The sequence below is a fragment of the Dendrobium catenatum genome, unplaced genomic scaffold (genome assembly GCF_001605985.2).
Source record: "Dendrobium catenatum unplaced genomic scaffold, ASM160598v2 fragScaff_scaffold_716, whole genome shotgun sequence".
Lineage (NCBI taxonomy): Eukaryota > Viridiplantae > Streptophyta > Magnoliopsida > Asparagales > Orchidaceae > Dendrobium > Dendrobium catenatum.
The window spans coordinates 702,295-727,849 of NW_021319178.1; the positions used below are offsets into that span (position 1 = coordinate 702,295).

At 35.7% G+C, this 25,555-nt stretch overlaps 1 protein-coding gene across 1 annotated transcript in view; it reads left to right on the forward strand.

The window, feature by feature from the left end:
• Positions 1-6,374: 6,374 nt before the first annotated feature.
• LOC110108363 (probable 1-acyl-sn-glycerol-3-phosphate acyltransferase 5) overlaps positions 6,375-25,555 on the forward strand; it is a 30,942-nt gene continuing 11,761 nt past the window's right edge. Inside the window, exons 1-3 of the mRNA XM_020838982.2 lie at positions 6,375-6,497; positions 9,846-10,545; positions 10,896-11,026. Of these exons, the coding sequence (XP_020694641.1) occupies positions 9,977-10,545; positions 10,896-11,026 (700 nt within the window). The 5' untranslated portion in view covers positions 6,375-6,497; positions 9,846-9,976. The remainder of the gene's footprint in view (positions 6,498-9,845; positions 10,546-10,895; positions 11,027-25,555) is intronic.

The window sequence follows — 25,555 nt, forward strand, 5'->3', positions numbered from 1 at the left end:
AAATAAAAATTCAACGACACAAAATTCAACTCAATCCGAACCCAAATAAGCCCAAATCAAGCACCCAAAGTGCTGTTGGAAAGTTCATATCACAATTTGAGTTATCAAACAGTCTCTGATTTTGACGAGTTTATAGTCGAATCGAACCGCTCGACGAGACAAATCCAACGAGCCCAAGATTGCCGAATTCTGACATCATTAAGACCTTCAAATGTCTAACGAACGGTACACGGTCAAGGAATTTAATATCGACCGTCCATTTGACCACTCCTTACTAGCCCCTCATCTCACACCTATTTACAAGCTATGTCACTCCATAAAATCTATAAATAGACACCCCATTTCTCATGAAAGGGGACTGAAGCAAGAGGAAGCAAGAAGAAGAGAAGAAGAAGAGAAGGAGAGGGAGAAATAGCTCCTCCTCGACCACCGCCGGAGTTCTTCCCGCCGCCTGAATAACGCCGGAATTCTGTCGGACATTCGGGTGACGCCGGAACTCTGCACAACTTTGTAATTGAATCTCAATTCAGGAAAAATCCATTGTAATATGATCGTCTTAACTTGTTGGACGAATCAGTATCTTGTATCTCAAACCAAACACTAGTAGAATCATTTCAACTGGGCGAGGCCCCATGGTTTTTTTCCCTTTTTAAGGTTTTCCACGTAAAAATCCTGGTGTTTATTTTTCTTTCATGTTTGTGTGCTGAATATTCGTACAACACTCGGACGGAAATTTACGAACTTTATCGCCGCGTATATTCTAGCCCGCAACAAAGACGTGCAAGAGGTATAACCAATAATCTTTATCTAAGTAAGTTGATTCGATTAGGCCGATTATTATTATTCTTGTAAATGTCTCTAAATTTAAAATAGCCATTAGCCAATCAAATTGAGCCATATTTGATCACGGCAATCTCAATTTTTAGTAACGCATACATACCCTTGTTTTATTTGATCACACATGTCGTCATGATCACAATATTCATTTGATCACAAATCTTATTGCAATCATGGTCTTTATTCAATTGAGTTTCTCACTGCAATCATAATCTTTACTCGATAGAGTGTCTTGTCATGATCGTGTTCTTTACTTGATCATGCTACTTGTATCAATTGAATTATTTTGCCCAATTGCATAAATCATGCATTGATCATGATCTTTATTAATTATATAAAGTATGCCCACAAGCATTCTAGTTTATATGAATTTTATCCTGAAAACTGATTAAATTATATATATAATAATATTATATTATTAATTATTTATAAATATCTGAAGCCACTTAACTAACTTTATTAACATGCATTTCTTAATTCCCTAAGTCGGCTAACGGATAAATGAATTAGGAAATTAGAGAGAAAATATAGGAGAGAGAAAAGAGAACTTGAGATTTGAAGGTCCTAGAACGATTTTCGTTTGTTGACACCATGAAAATTTTCTCGTCTCATTGTAAGGAACTATTACCCTATTTCTAATTTCAATAATTTTGTATTTTTCTATCAAATTTTTATTTTCATTACCAAAAAATAAAAAAAAATTGCATTGATAAAACTTTTGCAGTGTAACTTTTTATATGTTATAAAAATTAAATTATGGACATTTTGAATATTTATTTAAGATTTTTTGCCTGGTAATTTTGATAAAACCTCAATTTTTACATATTCAGAAATTTATTTTAACATCTAAAAATATTATTTTAGTTCAATTAAAGCTTAAGAATATTTTTATATACAATCTCTAGTAATTTTGTCAATTTTTTAAAATGTGAGTTTTTACACAGAAAGATTTTTTATTGCCTTTTGTTAGTACATTTTGACACTTTCTAAATTAAGCATAATTATGATTTATTTTATACACTACATTGAAAATGAGTATGAATATATGGTTGAGTACTAGCTCGTCACTATTACTATTATAGTATTGTGATAATAATATTTGTGTGAGAAAAAATAAGTTAAAACTGATTATTCACTAATGTTTGCTTAATTGAGACTGATTGACTTGTATATAATGGTAGCATGATGGATTTTTCTTTAAATATATGATTTGGTGTTATTCTCAACTAATTCACTTGGTATTATCCTCGACTGATTCATGTGATACATTGATTGAGAGTTACAAGGTGATGATTAATGTGCTAATGGGTAATTAAAGAGTGAAGACTCTGTTTACTGAGCCAATAATTTATTGATACTTTTACGATACTGGAAAAATACTGCTTAAACTAGGACTTCTTACTTGTGTGACTATATAAATGCATGTTGTTGAGGCATTATTTGTATTATTATACTAATTTATTATTATTATATGAATTTGTTATTACTGTGTTAATTTACTACTTCTGCTAGTAGATTGTTATTATTACCGATATAAACATTGACATTATTTTATGCTACTGATTCAATGCACTAATATTAAACATGTGACATATAGAGCACATAATATATTGATTTAATACTGATATAAAATACCTAGATACTATATGTACGTACACTCCTATGTAATTTTACTATATTGATATGATTTCAGTAGTATTTATCGATGCTTTGATTTTATTGCTTTATGTTATTGCTTTACTGATTAATAGTATTTGTATGATGATTGCTTTATTGATTGTACTCCCATATTAATTTATTGATTTCTCTATAATACTACTTTACTTGCTTTCATGATTTAGATTTGAGTGAATTTTATGATATATATATATATATATATATATATATAGTTTTATTTTTTCTAGGATTTATATTGATTGATGAAATTAGATAACTTTTAGTATGATATACTAAAAGATAAAAGAATTCTTTCAAATCAAACTTTGGGGCATCACAACCCAATCTTTATTTATAAATTGATCAACAATGTGATGCTAGCTTACGTAGCACTTTGGTGCTCAGTCAAATCTGATTAATATGGGTGCTAGCATTGTGGTGCTGAGGACAGGCAGCGTTGAGGTGCTACTTTTAAAAATTGAATCAATAGGTTTTTTGATCATATGACAATTGTAGTGCTCTTCACATTGCAATGTTATAACACTCAAAGTGACTGCTTCCACAGTGTTTCATCTACCCTATTAAAGTTTTAACCAAGCATTATATATAATATTGTATAGGATGCACTATAGCTCTCAGTCCAGTAGAATGACTAGAGAGCTTAAAGTCATAGCATTTTTGCACTCTAGAGAGTGAATTAATATTGTATCGTCAAATTCATCTAGTGCTTTAACTTAGTCAACTTAAATAATATTTTGATGATTGACATAACGCTGCAGCGCTACAAGGTGCAGTGTTCCTGTGTTAGATTGAATTTTTTCAAAATAATTCCTATACCCTAAATGAACTACTGTAGAGCCAAGGATAATTCTAAGCTCACTTCTAGTCATATAATCTTTTAAACTTAACAAAGATTATCAAACATACAACTTCTAATAACAAACATAAGGATCAATTGGGTTGCCTCCCAAATAATACTAAGTTTATAGTCTTTTACAAGATTATACTCCTAATAATAAACATAGGGATCAATTGGATTACCTCCCAAATAATGCTAAGTTTATAGTCTTCAACTAAACTATATTAACACACAGTTTAAAATAAGATAGCTTTGTAGAGCTCCTAAGGTGATGAACATCTCCTCTAAGATATGGTTTTAATCTCTGGTTATTAACCTTAAAAATCTGGGTAGTTTTAGGTTCACAAATATCATTAGCTTCATAAGGATACACCTTTATAAATAATTTTAATCTTAAGTTATACATATGAACTTGTCTAGGTTCCAATTCATTTCTAATGAGTATATGATCATGCCACTTCTTAATTTTTTTTCTTAAATACTTTACATTTTCATAAGCCTCATGTATAAATTCCTCTCTCATTCAACTATATCAATCTCTTTTCTTTAGCATCCATAAGATTATAACTCAATTCCATCGTTGTCCAAAATGTTTTAAGTTTTAATTCCAATGATAAATGGAAATCTTTTCTAAATATTAATTTATGGTGGAACATTTCAATATGTGTCTTAAATGCAGTCTAGTAAGCCTAAAGTGCATCATCTAACTTCAAAGCTTAATATTTCATATTAGGACTTATATTTTTGTTTTAATTATTTTAATTCCTTGTTACTAATTTTAGCTTGATTATTAGTTTGGAATGATAGGAAGTTGCAACTCTGTGTTATGCCATTTTTTTAAATTAAAGCCTCCACTCTTTTATTATAAGAGCGAGTTCCGCACTGGCTATACTGGTTTGCATTTTTTAGACACTCCATTACTTTTTCCCCCATCACTAATAATTGCTACAAGTTCCAGAAAAAAATATTTCACTTAAGAAATTTATAAACCTAAGCATTTATTTAGAGGGTTTCTAGTCTTTTAATCCACTTAAAGACATAAGCAATTGCTATCGGAATATATCGATGTCCATATGATTCTACGAATGGTCCCACAAAATCTAGTCCTTAAACAAAAAAAATATTTACTTGCAACATAATGCAAAATAGGCATTTCATTTCTTTAGTAATGTTTCATACCCTCTAACACCTATCATATTCTTTTTTACATATTTATTTGCATCCTTAAATAGGATAAGCCAATAAAATCAGATTGAAGAATATTAGAGCAGTTCTAAAACCTCCAAAATGACCTCTATATTTGAATCATGACATTGCCTAATTATTGATTCAATTTCATTTTTAGGGACACATCACTTAAGGATTTTGTCTTTACACCTAAACAATGGTGATTCATCCCAAAAATAGAATTTAACATCATGCAATAATTTATGCCTTTGGGAATAAGACGTGTGAGCGGGAAGAATACCACTAACAATGAAATTTATAATATTAGTATTCTAAGGCATACCATATGAATGCATAACAAATAAAAATTTATAAAAAAAATCTCATTGATTTCACACTCATCACATGAATGGTTTTCTCGCTCTTTTCAAGGTCAGCGATCAGCCATTTGGTTCTCAGTTTCTACCTATCAAGAATTTATATATCAAATTCTAGCAACAAAAGAATTTACCTTACCAATCTATGTTTGACGTCTTTTTTTGTTATAAGAAATTTAATAGTAAAATGATCAGTGTAAACCAGAACATGAGTGCTAATCAAATAAGAATGAAACTTATAAAAGGGAAAGACAATGGCTAATAATTCTTTTTTAGTGGTTATATAATTAAATTGAGTTGAGTTCAAAGTTTTGCTAGTATAATTAATATCACATAATTTTCTATCATTTTTTTGCCCTAAACATAGCTCCAACAGCACAATCAGTAGCATCACACTTAATTTAAAAATGCAGTGTCCAATCAAGTGTAGCATTAACAGGTGCAGTGATCAAGAGCTATTTCAAAATGTTAAAAACTTTTACACAATTATCATTAAAGTTAAAAGGGGCATCTTTCTCAAGTAAATGACATAATGGATTTAATGTTTTAGAGAAATACCTAATAAATCTTCTATAGAATCCAACGTGTCCTAAAAAGTTTATAATTCCTCTAACAAAAGTGGGTGGTGGAAGGTTTTTTAATTATTTAAACTTTAGCCATATCCACTTTTAAACCTTTCTTAGAAATTTATGGCCTAGGACTATGCCTTTTGCTACCATAAATTGATATTTCTCCCACTTCAGTACCAAATTTGTTTCAAGATATCTTTTTAAAACCAAAGTTAAATGTTATAAGAAATAATCAAAAGTGGTTTCAAAAATAGAAAAATCATCCATAAATATATCAATGCCTCTAAAATTTAGCAGGAGTATTGCACAAGCCAAAAGACATCCTCCAAACATAGAGTTTTGCACCAATTAGATAATGGAAGATTTCAATTCAAAATTATTTGCTTGTATGTTCAATCAATTTATATTTAGATGAATACCCTCAACCATAGGGTTGGTGTATAGTAGGTTCCCTCCAATATCTTACTATACATTCTCATATTTCATTTGCTGTCAATCGCATTTGCCAACATATTCATCAACCTCAAAATTAGCATTTTACTATGCTCAAATGAATTCTTTTTTATGTTCAAGGGACTCTATACCTTGGTCTGCCAATTCATCTTGGAGACTATCATCTTAAAGCCTTATTGATGCCAATTGGGCTGGAGACACACTTGAGTGCAAATCAATCTCAGGATAATTAATTTGTTGAAAAATATAATTTTAATGAAAACATATCTAATGTTACAAAATTCACATTAAAAATTTCAATATAATGTGCAAAATGATAATTATATTTTATAAAATTATTAGTGAGTATGTTTACTTATAAATAAATATAAGAGTTTTTTTTTTAAGTTTAAGAAAAATTATTTAAAATTAAAATAATATAATGAATTAATTAGAATATATTTATTAAATATAATAAAATAGTGCACCGCTTTCCATTCGTCGATGTCCAATCTTCCGCCGCTTCTGCTACTTGTTCTCCTTCTTCAAGCGTATCTGAACAAAGACGAGTGGCCAAGGCGGCTTTATTTCTTTTCCGAGGTCAGCCCAAACCCCTCTGCTCTTTCTCTGCTTTATATGGTCATTACCAGATTTCTTGTAGCATGCTCTCTTTCTCAATCATCTCAGAAACCCGAAATACCAGGGAGATCGGTTCACCCTTTTTGTTTTCTTCTTTGTTTTCGCCGGATCCTGGGTCGTTTGATCTTAAAATATGATTTGATTCCAGTGATTACACTGGCGGCGGGTTGAATCGTGTTTTGATCGCTTCCTGATTCGAATTCCTTCGCCTCGAAGCAAAGCCTGCGCTTTGAAGAACATAAATAAAGTCACTCACAGTCACAGATGCTTTTGTGATTATTCACAAACTTACCTCCACCTCCACAATCAGATGTTAAAATTTTTATGGGTTGTTGAAATTGCTTTTCTACAAGTGATTTGAATTGCAAAAATTTAGAGGTAGTTTCAGATTTTAGAATGAAGAGGATCCACCCAATAATAGCGTGTAAAATCATCAACAAAGAACAAATAATATTTATAGGATTGCATTGAAAAAACAGGGAAAGGTCCCCATAGATCACTACGGATAATTTCTGAATAGTGAGTACTTTTGAGAGGAGCTAAAGAAAATGATGGACGGTGACATTTGGCACAAGCGCAGGTCGAACAGTTAGACGAAGGCTTGCAGGAAGAAAAAGTTGAGGGAAGAAGTTGTTGGGTAGATGTAGAGGGATGGTCTAGGCGCTAATGCCATACATTTGGTATTGCTGTGGTGGTGATGAGAGCAACAGAGGTTGCAGAAGATTGCTGCCAAAGTGAGGACGCTGGAAGTTTAATAGGGTATATGAAGGATTATTTGGCCAGACTGAGCACTGGGTAGCGCATGATCGTTGCTGACTTGCACGTGAGACGAACCATAATATGTTTGAACAGATTAAAGTTGTGACGATTGAGAAGTAAGGTGAGACAATGCTCCCGAATCCAGAAACCAATCAACAATAGAAGAAGCATTAGAGGCAGTATATACTGAAGATGTAGGCTGATATGAATGTCTGCACGATACCAACAGTGAAATGCCGAATGTCCAGATTTGTCCCATATCTGACATTCAATGGAAGCATGAGGTCGGAGACCGCCACAGGCAGCTCCAGGCAAGGAGCGACCACCACGTGAATTACTAAAATGGGAGTGACCTTGGGTAGAGGTAGGATTGAAGGCACGACCACGAGACTGTCCATGAATAGCTGCTAGAGCAAAAGACTGAGATGTATTTCCTAGAATGAAGTATTGCATGCAGTTTCGTAGCAATATTGAGCTCTTCACTACAGAGCAAGACAGATATAATCTAAGCTGATGGGTGTCAATTTCATTTGAATAACAATTTTAAAGGCCTGATAGGAAGATGATAACCCAGTAACCCATTTAGAGTATGCATGATGATAGCCAGCAACCACAATGACATCAACCTTTTGTTTGATTTCTAAGAGATATTGCACCGTAGATTTATCATTCATTTGAAGTTGATAAAGCTCATTTTTTAATTGAAGGATCCTAAAATAGTTCGTAGATTGTAGATGACGCTCTATAGTTAACCAAATGTCCTGACAAGAGAACATAGAGAAGAAAATGAGCAATCGTGGAATTAAGATTAGCAACCATATTTTGATCAATAAGCAATCAAGTATAAAAGTGTGGTTAATGGTAATGTTGCCATCCACTGACACCAACTGTTTGGATGGTTTTGGAGTAGAACCATCAAGATATCTATCACAATTGCCACAAAACAGTTTCAAAATTTGGGATTTCCAAATGGGATGATTATTGTAAGTAAGTTGAACACTAATGACTATTTTGACAATCAACATAAGAAATTTAAGTTGTGAGGGGGTAGGAGAAAGAAAGTGGTATAATTGGAGACATCCATATGAAATCAGTATTAAAAAAAAAAAAAGTAGATAAGGCAATGTTCAAGAGTCTTTGATACCATGATAAATTTATGCAGTAGCTCCAATTAACTTAACTTTAGCAGTACAGGAAAATAATTAAATAGAATGCAGATAGTAGAAGAACCGAGAGCTCCATTTCTTGACAATATTTACAAGCTACAACAATTAGTATTTATATTAACATAAAGTTGAAATTAAAATTGAGTTTCACTGCCCTTTTGACAGGAGAAATTATTTTGTGTGGAGATTGGATGGCGAGAGCCTGTTCGGATTTGCTGCACTTTGACTGCTCTTTTGCTACTCTTTTGCAAATATTTAGCAAAAGGGCAGTAAATATATTTGCTGTCATTTTGTTCAGTATTTGCAAAAGAGCAGCAAAAAGACTGTTAAAGCGTAACAAATTTCCTACTAATTGAATATTTGCTGCTCTTTTGTTGTGCTTTTGCAAATATTCAACAAAAGGATAGCAAATATACATGCAATTATGAATGCATATTTGCTGCCCTTTTGCTGAGTATCTGCAAAAGCGCAACAAAAAGGCAGCAAATCCAAACGGTTCTCGCCGTCCGGTCTCCGCACAGAATAATTTATCGTCTGACTGTGGTATGCTGAGCTTTGATTAATTGAGATGTTCAATGATGTTAAAGGAGTCTTGTCTGGGAATATGACTGTCCGAGAGGGAGGAAACTTCTTGCTAGGTAACACTTTGTTTTGGGAGAAGAAAAATGAACATTAAAAAAAAATAATAAGGCTATGATTACATTATTATGCTATTTTTTTTGCTTTGGATTTATTGTATGTTGTAGCTGACTGTAGCTTGGAATAATGTGGAAAGGAGAAGAAGCATATATTCATTATTTATTTATTTGTCAAGGAAAAGCAAGTGGAAGGTATAAGAAGAGAGAGAGAGAGAGAATATTTTGGGGGCCAAATATTCATGACTAAATGAATATCTGTATGGCAGGGGATATACGTTATATTTGTAGAGCTATGTATATCTTTGTCCCTTTTTTTAGGTTTTTCTTGTAGAATTTTTCATTTATCTTCATTTTCAAGTTATTGTTCTCGCATGAAATTTACCCCAACAGTTACACCTCACATTGGTGCCGGTTCTACTTGGTGGGAAATTTGCTTCATTGTATGCATGAGCTCTGGTTCTTAGAGGATGATAATCATGAGCATTGATTCTTCAAAACATAGCATATTCTGCTAGCCTAGTTCTCCATTTCTACTTTCATTGCCCCTGGTATTATTCTCATTTTTTAAATTACTTATTTTAGTTATATGAACTTTTGACCTTATTTACTAGCATTTATGTGCATCAATAGTGCAATGTTTAGCTTCTACATTCCATGTCTGTTCTACTTACATCTTCCAGATTATTATGAATCTGAATGCAATTCACCTCTTTGGACACTAATAGTGTTAAACATGTGTTTTACAGTCTACACATCATACGGAACAGCATGGACAACACCATATGCAGCCAAGGCAGTATGTAACTATTGTCTGTTCTACTTATTGAACCATATTAAAGTGTTGAGGAAAGCATCACTTCATTGTTGCATAGAAAGGATGATTCCCGAACACATAAATGCAGATGGTTCACATCGACGCCATCAGCTCACTGCCATAAGGGTTGTCCGGGGTATATTATGTTTAGCGGTTTTACTCACAACTGCCTGTATGACATTAATCTACTGTGCACCTTTATTTACTCTTCTCCTGAGGCTTTTCAGCATACATTATAGTCGAAAGGTGGTTGCATTGTTGTTTGGTGCATGGCTCTCTATGTGGCCATTTCTATTTGAGAAGATAAACAACACTAAAGTTGTTTTTTCTGGGGATAGTGTGCCTTCAAAGGAGCGAGTGCTGCTCTTTGCCAACCATAGAACAGAAGTCGACTGGATGTACCTATGGGATCTTGCATTGAGGAAGGGTTGCTTGGGATCTATTAAGTACGTCTTAAAGAGTAGCTTGATGAAATTGCCTGTGTTTGGCTGGGGATTTCAGGTTCTGGAGTTTATTTCAGTGGAGAGGAAGTGGGAAATTGATGAGTCAATGATGCGAAGGAAGCTTTCAACTTTCAAAGACACCAGAGATTCTCTTTGGCTGGCAGTTTTCCCAGAGGGCACTGATTATACGTAATTCTTGTTCTCTTATATATATTTTTTTCTTACTATTGATAAATTAGCAATTCTTGTATTAATGTTAACATAAAAAGCAATCTTGCACTTTAAACTTATTTTTGGTGAGAGAATCTCCCGGCATTCCCCCTTCCCCCCACAATCAAAATTTATTGGCACATGCCTGGCTGTGCTGTATTTCTTGAAGTGCAGTGATTTTAGTTTTTTATGCAGCTAATGCACAGATAACATTTGTTATCAATTTATCATGGTATATTTATTCTTCAAATTGTGTTATACATCTCAAATATAGATATATGTTTTCTGCTTCTCACTTTTTTTAGCCACTTTGTGTTTACTTGTCTCAGAGAACAGAAATGCTTGATGAGCCAAAAATATGCAGCTGAAAATAGCTTACCAATTCTAGAGAACGTGCTCCTTCCAAAAACTAGGGGCTTTTATGCTTGTTTTGAAGCTCTGAGAGAGTCCCTGGATGCTGGTTAGTTCATTGTACTTATTTCTTTGAAGCTTGCATTTTAGTTTCAATAGTTAGTACTTAGTAGTCATTCTGTTGATTTTCTTTAATTTGAATAAACCTTTACAATTTAATTACACTTGCAACGGTATATGCTTTATTGTTTAAATGCTAATATGAAAACATTAGGTTGATTTTTTGGATTAGTTCTCTCGTCAAGTTTAGTCATGTATCGGAATAGTAGTTCCTTGATTTTACCATGAAGTTTGACATACATTTTTTGTTTGTTATGACCCCTAATAGTTAATACTTCATCATATAAATGTAAGCCCTGAGGGTTTGATAACTAGGAGATTCTTTTTGCAATAAGCTTTTAACCGAGTCCTATCTCTCTCAAAAAAAGGGTAATAGACTGATCTTATTGAGAACTTGAATTTTTTTTTCTTTTGTGAGACCCTTACGCCTCATTGATAGTTGACGAATAACAGTCTCTTAATCATGATATACTGTTTTGGAAAATTTTGATGGTACGTACTGTACTTATTTAGGGAGCTGTGAAGTAGAGGAGCTGCTTAAGCATCATAAAATTAAAAGAAGCAACCTTTGCATAATGGAAGCTTTTTAATCATTACACTGCTACCAAATGCATTTTTTTAGATCCAAATGACAACTTCTTGAAAATTTTTTTGGTTTATCTCATATGCCTCTAATTTTTTATGGCTGTTTTAGCATGTCAATGTTGGACATAATATTACATTCGTTTGTGGTAGCGTGCTCATCATATAAACCACTCATGTTAAAAAAAAATAGGCAAAAAAAAAAAAGAAAAAAGAAAAAAAGAAAAGGGAATCATTGTCTTAAAAAAACACAGATGTGCAGGCATGCTCAAAATTTTTAAAATCTAAATTTAATACCTTCTGATTAATTCCATGTGATTTTCTTGATACTAATATTAAATATTTAATGACACCAATCACTTTTTCATATTTTGAATGCGAGGAGAGTGTTGAGGAGCGGTGGCTAGGGAGAGGTTTGAGAATAGTAGTAATACATGTCGAGCAAAGTCCATATGAAAACATGAAAACAAACAATAACAATAATGCATTTCAAACCAGATGCATAAAAAATTTATGTATATTTACCATCGCTTTTCAAATCATACTTTAATGAGAACCTTATGCATTTATAGCTATTTATTTTACTTTGGGAGATGATAGAAATATATTGAGAGATAAATGCCAATTTTTCTAAAAAAGATACAATGAATTATAGGACTCATCTTAGGCCTCATTTGTTTGTTTGAAGTTAAAATAAAGGTTTATTTTGGGAATAAGAAAATAATTACTAGATTCAACATTGTTGACCTCTTCAACAAAAAAAAAATTTAAAAAAAAATCATTACCTCTGTCGAAACCCGCTCAAATCCGAATTTTTATTGCCTCAGGTTACCTGACGCAACGATACGTTCGGTAAAGCTTAAAAACGCGACACCTGGCAGCCGCCTTTACCCGTAATGACCCGACGCAGCCCATACGCTTTAGCACGTTTTTTAAATTATTTCAGGTGGGCCCGTCGTCGCATTGTATATGAATTGGGCCGGAAAACTTAGAAAGTACGCGGCTTTTACCTCTGGTATAATAACCTGAGGTATTAAACCTAAGATGTTATACAGTCTTTAGGGTTCATATAATTCTCATATACCTCACGTAAAGATATCATGAAGTGTTTGAGGAGATGGAAGAATCGAATGTAGGTTTTCCTTCGGATGACTTCGTTGATTTCGAGGAAACTCCCACGTTAAGCTTTGATCAAGTGTTTTCTGATTTAATACAAGTAAGTCATTAGCTTTATTGTTAGGATTTTTTTTCTTTTTGCTATTTCATTACTGGCTATCAATGTAAAATCATAAAAATCCATTAGATTTACTCAGTACAGTGTTTGACTTACCTCGGTAATGATCGGTACTAGATAGTGAAAGTTGGTATGAACTTTTTTGCACGCAACTTTTGAGAGATCAAACGTTGGTTGTAATAGTACCGATTATTACAGTTGTTAAATATCGCTCGGTATAAGATAGTACTGATCATTACATGGAATCGATCATTTTATTACCTTGGTATAAGCTCGGTATTGATATTTATAGCTCGGTATAAGATCGGTACTAATTTTAATAGCTCGGTATTAACTCAGTGCACATTTGTACCGAGCTAATAAATATTAATAAGTCGTAGTGCACATTTGTACCGATTGTATAAATATTAGCTCGGTATAAGGTCAGTATTGATATTCAGATATAAAGCTAAACTGGATGTATGAATATTTCATAGGGTGTTTACAATTCTGAGAAGGAAGCATATGAAAAATATTGCCAGTACGCGCATTCAACTGGATTCAATGTTCGAAAAGATCATCATCATTTATGGCCAAATTCAAGGAAAATGAAATTAAAGAATTTTATGTGTTCTAAAGCTGGTTTCAAGAAGGAGACTGAGAGTGGTACAAAGGTAAAATATCGAAGATCATGTATAAGAACAGGATGTCCAGTCATGGTTAGATTTTCTGTGAGTCAAGATGGGGTTTGGGGAGTGAGTAAAGCTATAGAGAGTCACAATCACGAACTAGCTAGGCCGGATGATCAACATTTGCTCAGGTCAGCTAGGAGCATTAGTGATGAGAATGCAGCTATTTTGAAATCTATGTCAGAAGCAAGGATAAGAACTGTCGATGCATTTACATACCTATCTGATTAAGTTGGAGGTGTGGGTAATTTGAGTTTCACGAAGCGGGATGCATATAATTACATCCAAAAAGAAAGAATAGCCAAGATTGAGACTGGAGACACTAATTCACTGATCAAGTTGTTTAAAGAACGAGCAATTGATGACAACATGTTTGCATGAGATGTCAAAATTGATGAAGACGGTTGTTTGTTGAATTTCTTCTGGGTAGATGGTCTTGGCAGAATTGATTATGACTGTTTTGGGGACGTGAAACTATTAAGGATCCCAAGAAGTGCAGGCCAAAGGGAGTATCAAATGCTAGATTGAAGGATCACTGGGAGAAAAGGAAGACCAAAAAACAAAAACAAACAGTGAGGAATCCTCCAGCAATCATACACTTTATAAATCCAGATCCAGGTAGTCAATCGTCATTCATGTAATCTCTGAATTTGGAAATATTTCTATTTTGAATATGACATTCTCATTGTTTGTGGAGTTCACATTTTTTTGGTCTTCCTAGTAATAGTAAAAATTGGTAGTATTAGTCTAATACCAAGCTTACAACTAATACCGAGTAATACCGATTTGTTTTCAAATATGATCGGTATTAGTCCTTTTTTTTACTCGGTACTTGATTACAAAAGTCTGTATTGCTCGGTATTCGTACCATACTGAACTGCACTAACTCGGTACCGAGCAGTACCTATCAAATAACTTGGTACCGAGCATATTTCAACTAATACCGAGCAGTACCTATCAAATAACTTGGTACCAAGCATATTTCAACTAATACCGAGCAATACCGCTCTATTTTCTTTTTGCTCGATTTTTGTACAATTTAGTACTCGGTTCGCGTCAAATATTAATCGGTAATGCTTTCAATTTTCATTAAGAAAACCAAATTATTAATTTACATTAACAATGCACAAGAAATATACAAATTAACACACCATTTATAGAGTAATCTAATGAATTTTAGTACATAACAGGGCATATGCTAGTTCTGCCCTGAATAATGGCATTCTAGATTGCCAGTCTTTATAAAGATATCATTGCACAGGTTCCTGCTGTATAACAACTTCCATATATTTACAAATAAACATGCCGCAGTCCACGTTGTTAATTTGCGTTGGGACATTTCTAAATCCCTTGATCGGCCATTTCGTGATATTGTAGTCGAAAGCGTGCTTTGCATCGTTGTAGAAATGAGAAATATGGAAATTTGAAAATATATTAGCAGACAATGTTGTTACTACTAAAATAAAAATTAAAGGTGAGTATTACTTACAACTTCTGGGAGTACGCCTTTGTGTTTTTTATTCGGTAATGAATCATAGAACTCCCACCGTTTCTTTTTCAAATTGCATACAAGCAGTGTCCAATGTTTTTCGTTTATTATTGAAACAAAGAACAAATTTACATTCCTAATAACGGTTCTGTTAATATGAGATACGAAGCTAGTTGTAATCGTCTCTTTATTTTGTACGTAGTAACCCTGGAGCAGATAAAATACTACTGCTGATTAAAACCGTATACTAAACATGTTTAGAACTAATAATTACAAATGACATACTAACTCAATAGAAACTTGAAACATAAAGAAATGGCTGATTAAGCCTTGGGCAAAGTTTATTTTTCTGGAAAAGTAAATGAGCAAAAGCATCCACGTGATTGTTGTCAAGCTCGCACAGCAATAACTCGTCCAATTGACTTCTAAAAATTGTTATATTTTCAAATTCGAAAATAGTATCATTCCTGGATAATTCAAAAAACATAAATTAAAAAGAATAATAAAAACAAAATACAATATATTAAATTACGGTATTACTCGGTATTGCTCGGTATAATGCAGTAAAATATCAGTAAATTTACCATAAATCATATGATTAATATAGTACCGAGTAGATTATATATAATACCGAGTAGAACCGATCATTAAAGCTCGGTATTACTCGGTACTTGCTCGGTATAATGCCTGAAATAATAATAAATTTGCTTTAAATCATATGATTGATATAATACCGAGCAAATTAGACATAATACCGAGTAGAACCGATCATTAAAGCTCGGTATTACTCGGTACTTGCTCGGTATAATGCCTGAAATAATAGTAAATTTGCTTTAAATCATATGATTGATATAATACCGAGCAAATTAGACATAATATCGAGTAGAACCGATCATTAAAGCTCGGTATTCAGGGGCGGAACCAGCCTTTCAGCTTAGGGGGGGCAAAATTTTCTTATTATAGAAAAATATAAAAAAAAAAAAACAAAATGAGGACATAATTCAAAGTGAAATCTTGTATTCCAATACGATAGATAAATTAAAAACCACTACAATTTTATCAGTCTATTTTACATTTTTTGATATTATTGGATTACATCTTCTTTGGAAATCAAATCAAACACATCTTTTTCAATATTACCATATAAAGTTTGGGGAAATTGATGGGTTGATGGGGTCCTTCAATAGATATGATCTCCGAATCTTATCTCTATCATTTACATCATAACTCCAAATAGGAAGTCGGAGTCCTGGATCTACTGGGAGATTGTTAATATTAACTTATATTCGCTCTTTTCTCTTTATATAACGTTCCATTTATTTTATTCTATAATGGAATTTAATTACCAAAAATGAGCAACTGTTAATCAAAATATTTATATCAGGATCAAACACAATGTGAAAACAAAACAAATACTAAAATAATTATGATATTGTTAGTAAAATCTTCAATTCCATTCTAGGTTCACATGCAGATCATATATCTGACATTCCACATTTACACCTAAAATGAAGCATAAGTACCTCTCTTTAGTCCTCCCTTCATTAGCACCATTGTATGTGTCGTATTAGAATTTAATCACTAAGTTTGTCGTTTAACTACAAATATACATATAAATATATTGAATCAGCTTGAATCACATTTTGACCAAGCAATATAAGTTGTAAGGGAGATCAAGTCTGCACGTGCCTTAGGGCTTATGCCTTTTACCATTCTATGGCTTATGATAATAAAAAGGGAGCAGTTGTACTTACCGGAGCCTGCAGAGCGTGAGTGGCTGAGCGCAGAGATGCCGAAGAAAAATGAAGTTCTCGCCTCCTCCAAATCCAAGTGAGCAAGCGATTGATGAACGCAGAGAAAAACCACGAGCAGCGATGCCGATTGACGAGCTCACGACGGCCGACGGGATTCTAGCGTCGAGCGGAGAGAAGAGAACCTAGGGCGCACGACGGAGTCTCGAGCAAAACGAATCGGGCGGAAATGCCAAAAACAACGTTTAGGGCAATTTTTTACTTGCTGAAGGGGCAATTTACTACAAAACCCTTCCTTTAATACAGATTTTAATTTTTTTAGGGGGGGCAATTGCCCCCCCTGGACTGGGCGTGGTTCCGCCCCTGATTAAAAGGGAAAATATAAATCTTAAAGAAACATAAGCTCTCTAAAAATACAACCATTAAAGAAAAATCTATAATCCAATTTTTCTAAGTACCTAATACCAAAACAAAAACATAAAAAGAAACCGACAAGAACAAAAATCACTCCAAGACAATAAATCCAAACATATGATCAATAACAACAGTCGGAACGACACTAGAAAACAACAGGAGGAAGAACATCCAACTTAATTGAAGCCACATGAACTAGGGATCAAGGCCAAAGAGTTGCAATAGAGATTAACCACACCTATTCATTCAAAGTTCTAGGAGAATTTAATATGCAAAAGTACAATAACAAAACCCAACGTTTAACAATGAGAATTTCACCTCGTGGCCATTTCACTCAAGAATTGGTAGGCTTTTGGCGGAGATAGAAGATCCAAGCGATGAGGGATGTTACCGCTAGAGAGAGGGCGCCGAAGAACTTCGTCGGAGGAAAAGTAGCCGGTGGTGAGGGATGTCATAAGTGGCCGTCGAGGCTCCAAGTGTACTTTGAAAATTGTCGGTCGTAGATGCTTGCAAGGATCGGGACAACTCTCTCCAAGTACTCTTCCACGGTGGTCTCGTCTTCAAATCCTACGTCGAAACAAGGTGATCGAAGAATGTTGATGCTCCCGTCGGCGTTGAATACAAGACCCCACTCAAGCTCCGGGTCCGCCATTCATGCTTGATGTTGGCAAATCTTTCAAAGGAACAAACTTTGAGTGATGGTGAAGGAGGAGCCTTGCGCCAAAAGAAGGGAGGATGGGGTATGAGAGGCCGGCGGAATATCCAAGGGGAAGGGGGCGGCGGATTCCAACAAGGAGAGGCTAGGGTTTGAAATTGCAATCCAAGTTAATTCCCTAATTAAATCTGAAATAAATTTCAGAATTAATGATGTTTGGAGGGAAATTCCAATTGAAATTAGTTTCAAATTTCAAAGGAATTAATGGGGGAATTAAAGAGTAATTATTGGGGCTTCTCTATGATGGCCGACGGCATAGAGAGGTTGGGGAGGGATTTTGGGAGGGATTTAGGGAGTTTCCAAAGTGGGAGGATGGATTAAGAAAGTTTTCATGAGATTCAATTTATTAGAATTTCAAATTGGGATCATGAATAAAACTTTCCTTAATAGGATTTTCAAATTTTGGCAAGATTTGAATTTCAAATGGAGCCAAAATCTTCATGTCATGCTCAACCTAATTGGGGAAATTTTGTGATGATGTGGATCATCAACAAGATGACTGGACAGTGGATTGGATGGGCGGCGGCAAGGGGCAAGCTGGACGGGTAGGGTGCTGTGGACGGGTGGGTGAAGTAGGGAGCTAGTTTGGATGTCTTGGGAAGAAGGCTTTGTAACCAAATGTGATGTTGAACTTGGAAGGTGGTGGTGCTATGGATGCCGTCGGGTGGGGTGAGGGAGGATGTGGAGAGGATGAAAACAAATAAAATAAAAGAAAAACCACGAGTCGAGGACTCTTCCAACGACTGGTGGGCCTTGCGATTTGCTCCCCTTGAGCTCTCTCACCCTTCTCTAGCTCTCATGCAAGAAGAAGAAGATAACATCAAATTTTATTCAAATATTCATTAAGCTCAAAAAGATACAATAGACCACTATATATAGGGGTCTCAACTCATACAGAGTAAAAAATACCAAATTGCCCTCTGGGCTACAATGATAAAATAACTCCCCACAGGGGTAAAATGGGAAAAAACAGTAAATAAAACAAGACAAGAATAAAATATATCATGACATCAAAATCAAAAGTAAAGGCGCTGAATCGTGGCCGTCGATCTGCGGTTTCGCCGGCGATAAACATGTCTGTAGCGTCTGTCGATGTCCTCATCAAGTATCGAGTAGATTAGACATAATACCGAGCAGAACCGATCATTCAATAACATAATACTTGGTATAACTCGGTATTGACACGTTTTGGTCGGTATAAGCATAATACTCACTTATCCTTTAATTGTTTCAGACAATTATCAATGTATATACGTTTGTCTTCAATTATTAGTGATCGACCAGGGTAATCTAATTCTTTAGGTACAGGACGTAATTCAATCTCTTTTGTATCATCAACTTCGTAAACATTTATAGATTTTTCGTGACCCGTAGTTGATTCATCCATAGGAGTCGGAGGATCAGGTACACGAGCAGGTTCAGGCTCTGGAATATGTGTAGGAGCTGGTGAAACTAGTCCAGAAACTTCAGTAGCAATAGGTGGCTCAGCAGCAGTAACAGGAGCAGTTTGATGTGTTGATGGAGGAGCAGGACCAAGTTCAGGGGATTGGACTGGAACATCACTTGGAATTTTCTCACATAACTTCTCTATGGATGATAAATCTTGTTTAATTTTTTTCTTCCTAACTTCGGTTGTAAATGGGGTAGATACAACTGTCCTCTTTCTATCATTTCTTAGCTGAACTCTTCTTGCTATGCCGGTCTCCGCAACTGGATCGAATTCCTCATCCTCACTCAGACTGCCATCTTTATAAACAATTTTCTCATTTTCAGTAGTAGCTGATGAAGATTCACCAGACATTTCATTCTTGTACGTTTTAATATAAGAAGGAAATTGATCTTTGAAGAACTGCAACATAACACGGTCTTTTCTTTTGATCTCCTCTTTCAAATCAAAATTCTCCGCTTTCAACTCCAAAATACACTGCTCCAAGTTCAAAACCCGATTTTCAAGTTTTCTATTTATTGCTTTCACCGAAGCTACCTTCTTCTTCAAAAATTTGTCTTTCTTAAACAGCTTGTATATAACTTAATTTAATATATTGAGGTTTCTTTCATCTGTTATTGGCCTCGAATCAGGGGGAGTATTTGCAGATGATTCAGTATTTCTTTGGCTTGCAACCTTGACTGGACTAGCTGAGGTAGGTGGAGATGAATCATGTTGAGGTACACGAGCTGGGCTAGCTACCCGAATTGGACTTGGTACCCTAAGTGGACTTGCTACCTTAACTGGATTGGCTGGACTATGTGGAGATGGACTGGACGACTTAGATGAAATATTTGAAGGTCCATGAAATAAAACATTCTCATCATCTGTTATTCCTCTTAAATGTGGGAGAATCTGTTATTTCAAGTTTTCATCTAAGTTAAACGTTAAAATATATCATTCTTGCAGAGATTTAAATGAAAAAATGTATTGAAGGTACCTCATAATCCTGAAGGTCACCAAATATACTATTTACATCTTTTTCACTGTACATAAAATTATCATCCCAACGAGTAAAACGTGGCCGGGATAGTTCATCCTCCACGGCATGAATGGTTGTATGTTCAAGAAACCAAATGTCACGACCCGACCCGATCCGGGACGGATCCCGCTTGCACCGGGTCGCGACACGGAACGAACAAACTGATTTACTGACCAGGATCTGGTTATGGAATTTGGTTCGGAACTGAATCTTCCGAATTAGTCAACTCAAACAGACACACAGACACAGAGCTACTATGAATCATCAAACACAGCGGAACAAAACATCTATATTTTCTTTTCCTCAAAACAATCATCTACAAATACAGTACATGGCTTAGACAGAAAGGAAAGACAGAACAGAAAAGCCATGACTGTACAAAACAATACCTATACTGATCAGACTCTGAAATCTATTCCTGGACTTGCTTCCCTTTCCCAGAATCTGAAAACCACCAGAAAACAAGAGTGAGCTCAACAGCTCAGCAAAGCGACAAACCTCCAATCAAAATTCACAGAATCCAAAACCAAACATATCAGACAGAAATCCGTACAGAAATCAGAACAGAATCAGACAGATATCAAATCAGACAGATCAGAATGAAACAGATCAAATCAGACAGAAACGGAACAGATCAGACAGAACTGTACGGAAACAGAAGTCGTATCAAATCAGAAATAGAACAGATCAGACATATCAAATCAGAAACGGAATCGTACAAAATCAGAAATTCAGATCATATCGGAACAGAACAGAATCGTATCAGAATCATATCAGAATCGTATCATACAGATCAGATCAATTCATATCGTACAGAAATCAGAATCAGATTTGCTTACATAACATATACGGAAGTCAGAATCATATCAAATCAGATATCAGATATTATTTAATTCATAGCTAAATGCCCTGACACTGACGGAATCTCTACGGATTCCGGCCCCTTATGCCTCCCTTCCCAGACACTGACTGAATCTCATAGGATCCAGGCCCCTTATGCCTCCCTTTGTGCTCACGGCACCAGAACAGATGTGCTTATAGCACCAGAACAGAATTCATCGGATCAGGAACAAAACAGATATCAGATTTCAGATTTGAGCTCATTTCAGATTTCCCAAACACTAACTGAATCTCATAGGATTCAGGCCCCTTATCACTCCCTTTGTATAGCATATACATATAGCATATCAATTCAGAAGAAATCCGGACAAATCAGAAATCAGACAAAAAATCAGGCAGCACAACGGCAATATACAGAAAAATCCAGTCGAAATAAGACATCGTCGAATCAAAAATACCCGGACAAAAATCTTCAGAAAATAACCAAAATGTGCACACTCGGCACGTCAACAATATACAGAAAGTTACGCGGTAAAAACTGAACCAATCGAAAGATACGGACGAAATCACTAACGGAAACAAAATCCGGACAGAAAACACCGCCAAACACAACGGTTCTGAAAATTGAGAAAGGCGGAATGTGCCTTACCTTGCGTACAACAATATCTCGAACAGTCTCTTCGGACGAAAACGGCTCCGCGTCGTCCGAAAATCAACTTTTGCAAATTTCACCTCGACTTTCTCTCTCCTCGGCTGATATTTTCGTTTTTTTTATGATTTTCTCTTTCTTCAAAACGACTGATTTCAGCTTTATAAAACTCAGATCGGCCCGGCCGATCGCCAGATCGTCTCGGGACGATCAGACCAATTTTGATCGTCCTGGACGGTTCCCAGAACTATTTTCCGGCCGATATTTTGAACAGTGCCAATCGGCCTGGCCGATGCCTCGATCGGCCAGGACGATGCCTACAGAAAAACACCTGGAACAAATCTGGGCAAATTCTGGAGCAAATTCTCAACTGATCGTCCCAGGACGATCCCAGATCGTCCTGGACGATCCTGGAGCAGATTTTGATATTACACCAAATCTGCCAAAATTAAGACACTTTAATTTTGTTATAGAAGTTGGAAATTAGCAATGATCCTTTGAATAAAATAACAATACTCACAATTAGAATCATGACGAAACCATTTACATAATCCAGTGTGGATCCATTAGCTTGTTTAGTAGCAACATTGTTGAATTCATTTACTAGGAAACTCATCATTGATTCTGGCCAGTTGTACGTTATAAAACTATCTACATTTTCAACAAGTTCCAATATAGATGATGGAATGCGGAAGTTAGTCATTGGATAAAATATGTTGGAGAGTAGGTAAAGGACGAAGCCTTTCACTAGATCTTTCATTGGAGTGGTGTTATCCATCCTCTCAATGTCATGGCGAATGTCATTTGAAGTTTTGCCACTGGATCTGGCACTGCCAATGTCAAAAATAATACCCCTATTCGGCATGCCTATAAGTAATGCAACTTCATCAGATGTGAACTGTAGACTTTGTCATTTAATAATGAAACTTTCAGTCTTCATATCCCACTTCGATAGTAGCATGTATATAAGCGAAACATTCTGAGACATTAGGGGTACCCTCAGGAATTGACTAATTTGCAGCAGCCTCAGTCTTTCAACAAAGAGTTCTCCAAATCTCCGAACAAGTACATTACAAACTTCTCTAAAAGTCGAAGTTCGACATCTAAAATGAATCTTTGGAGTATATCCCTGCATAACAAATAATGAGTATTAAAGCCAATTCATTCAGAGTATTACCGAGCAGTACCGACCAACTAACCAAGGCTAGACTGTGCTAATACCAATCGTTAATCTGCCAAAATCATTCGGCACCGAGCAATACCGAGTGTATATAACCCGGTAATATATCAATAAAATATTTTCTGTTTTTACCTAAGCTTATACTGACCAATACTCGCGAATACCGAGCATTACCGAGTGTTAGTAATGCTCGCTACTGCTCGGTACCAAGCAGTAACGACTGTTAGTAATGCTCGGTACTACTCGGTATCGAGCAGTTAGCTAAGCTTATACAGACCATTATTGGCAAATACCGAGCAGTACCGAGTGTTAGTAAAGCTCGGTACTGCTCGGTACCGAGCAGTACCGAGCTGTTTGTTAAGCTTATACGAAATATTAATGGCCAATACCGAGTGTTAGTAATACTCGGTACTGCTCGGTACCGAGCAGTAAGAGTTTTTACCTAAGCTTATACCGACCATTAATGGCCAATACCGAGAAGTAACGACTGTTAGTAATGCTCGGTACCGCTCGGTAATGAGTGTTTATAACTGCCGGAACAGGTCGGTGCCGAGTAATAACGAGCATTACTAATCTATACCGAGTAATTGTTTTGTCACGACTATTCAAATTCCAGCAGGTATAGGACTTTAACTTGGTAAACCCTAACCCTAAACATATAAAAGGAAGAAGAGGAGGCATTGTTTATGAAAAAAGAAGTAACCTGTGGCATTGTAAACGCAAATAGGGAGAGCTTGGAACTTGGAAGAAGATGAAAATACAAAGACCTAGAAACTTGAAAGAAGAAGAAGAATCGCAAGAAGAAGAAAAGCCGGTGGAAGAAGATGAAGTATATGCAACAAAATGATGACTGAAGTGAAAGACGGTAATCTTTGTTTGAAAATTATACGTCATTTTCGGGTCCGCGGGATATTTTTTTGGTCCGCTGATCGGGCCATCAAATTTAAATTTCGCACGTGCAATATACCCAATCTTCGCCGGGTCAGGTTATGGGTAAAGGCGGCTGCCAGGTGTCGCGTTTTTAAGCTTTACCGAACGTATCGTTGCGTCAGGTAACCTGAGGCAATAAAAATTCCTCAAATCCCGCCTGCTACAGTGTCGATATCCTGCAGTTTGGCGCCGTTTCGGACAGGCAACAGTTGCCCACTCCCGCGTGCGCGATTTTACCTCGATCTCACTCCCGTTTGCGTGAATAAAACGAGAAGGAACGAAAGCCTTCAGCTTTTTCTCTCTCATGCATGAACTCCCCTGTCCGAGCTTCTTCTTCGCACGCAAGCAGCTCCCCGCAAGCAGCTCCCTATCGCTTCTTCCCGTTCCTCTCGACTTTTGATCATTTCAGCCCTCACCTACCTTTCTTCCTCCCTACAGCTTGTCTGACCTTCGACCCTCATCCGACGCCACAATCCTCCGCACGCATAGCTCCATCCGCAGCAACCTTGACCTCGTTTGGCCTACAATAGCCAAAATCCCTTACTCAATCGGTCGAAGACCCCATATCTACCTCCATACCTGCCGATCCCAATCCAAACTGCAAAATCCACCTACTTCCAGTCCTTCCAGCTCTACCCGCCTCCAATTCCTTCTTCCTAGCCGCAAGCAAGAAACATCCAACCAGACTGCCTTCACACTTACCTGTCTAATTTCTTCCTCCCACACAGTCGCGTGGATAACCCCAAACCGCTAGCTCCCTCTTTTCTAGCCGGTTGAAATCCACATCCAGCCTCCCAACCTACGATCCCCTCAACTCCAACCGCAAGCACTTCGATTCATATAGCTCGGCCTTCTCCAGCACCCGCCTCAACTGCCCGATCTCTTCTTCCCTAGTCTCTATCGAAGACCGCACCTCACAACTGATCACACCCAGCCGAACCTCAGTTCGAACACCTCATCCTAGCTCCACACTCAATAGATTTGCCTGCATCTGAGCAAACCAGCCCCTTTATCCCTATTATACCTAAAGCAACCTCACCAATCTCCCTCTTAACCTCATTAAAACCACATAAACCAGCCCATTCCATTGCTACAACTTATGAACTTCATATTCAGCCCACTTCATTTCTACAATTTACAAACTTTGAAACAACAGGTATAAAATTTTATCTATGCCTATTACTATTAGCTAAGTACTATTAGCATTTACTATTGTTAATTTCTTACGCATAATAATATTGAAGATTTTTGTTAATGTCATTAATAGTGATCATCGTTAACATTATTAATGGCAATTATTATTAATGTTATTAATAATTATTACCAATAATCATAATAATAAGTAATTATTATCACTATGATTATCATTATAATCATAATAATAATAATTACTATTATTTACTTTAAAAAGAGGAAGATAAAAAAAAAGAATAAATAAAAAGAAGAAAATGAGATAAAAGGGGAGAAAAGAAAAATTAAAAAAATAAAGAGAGGGAGGAGGAAGGGATTTTGTGCATCATTGCCGTCTTCACATCCTTCGTCACGCGAGTATAATTTTCCTTAAACTCAAACCCCATTTTTGACATTTGCGGCGAGCC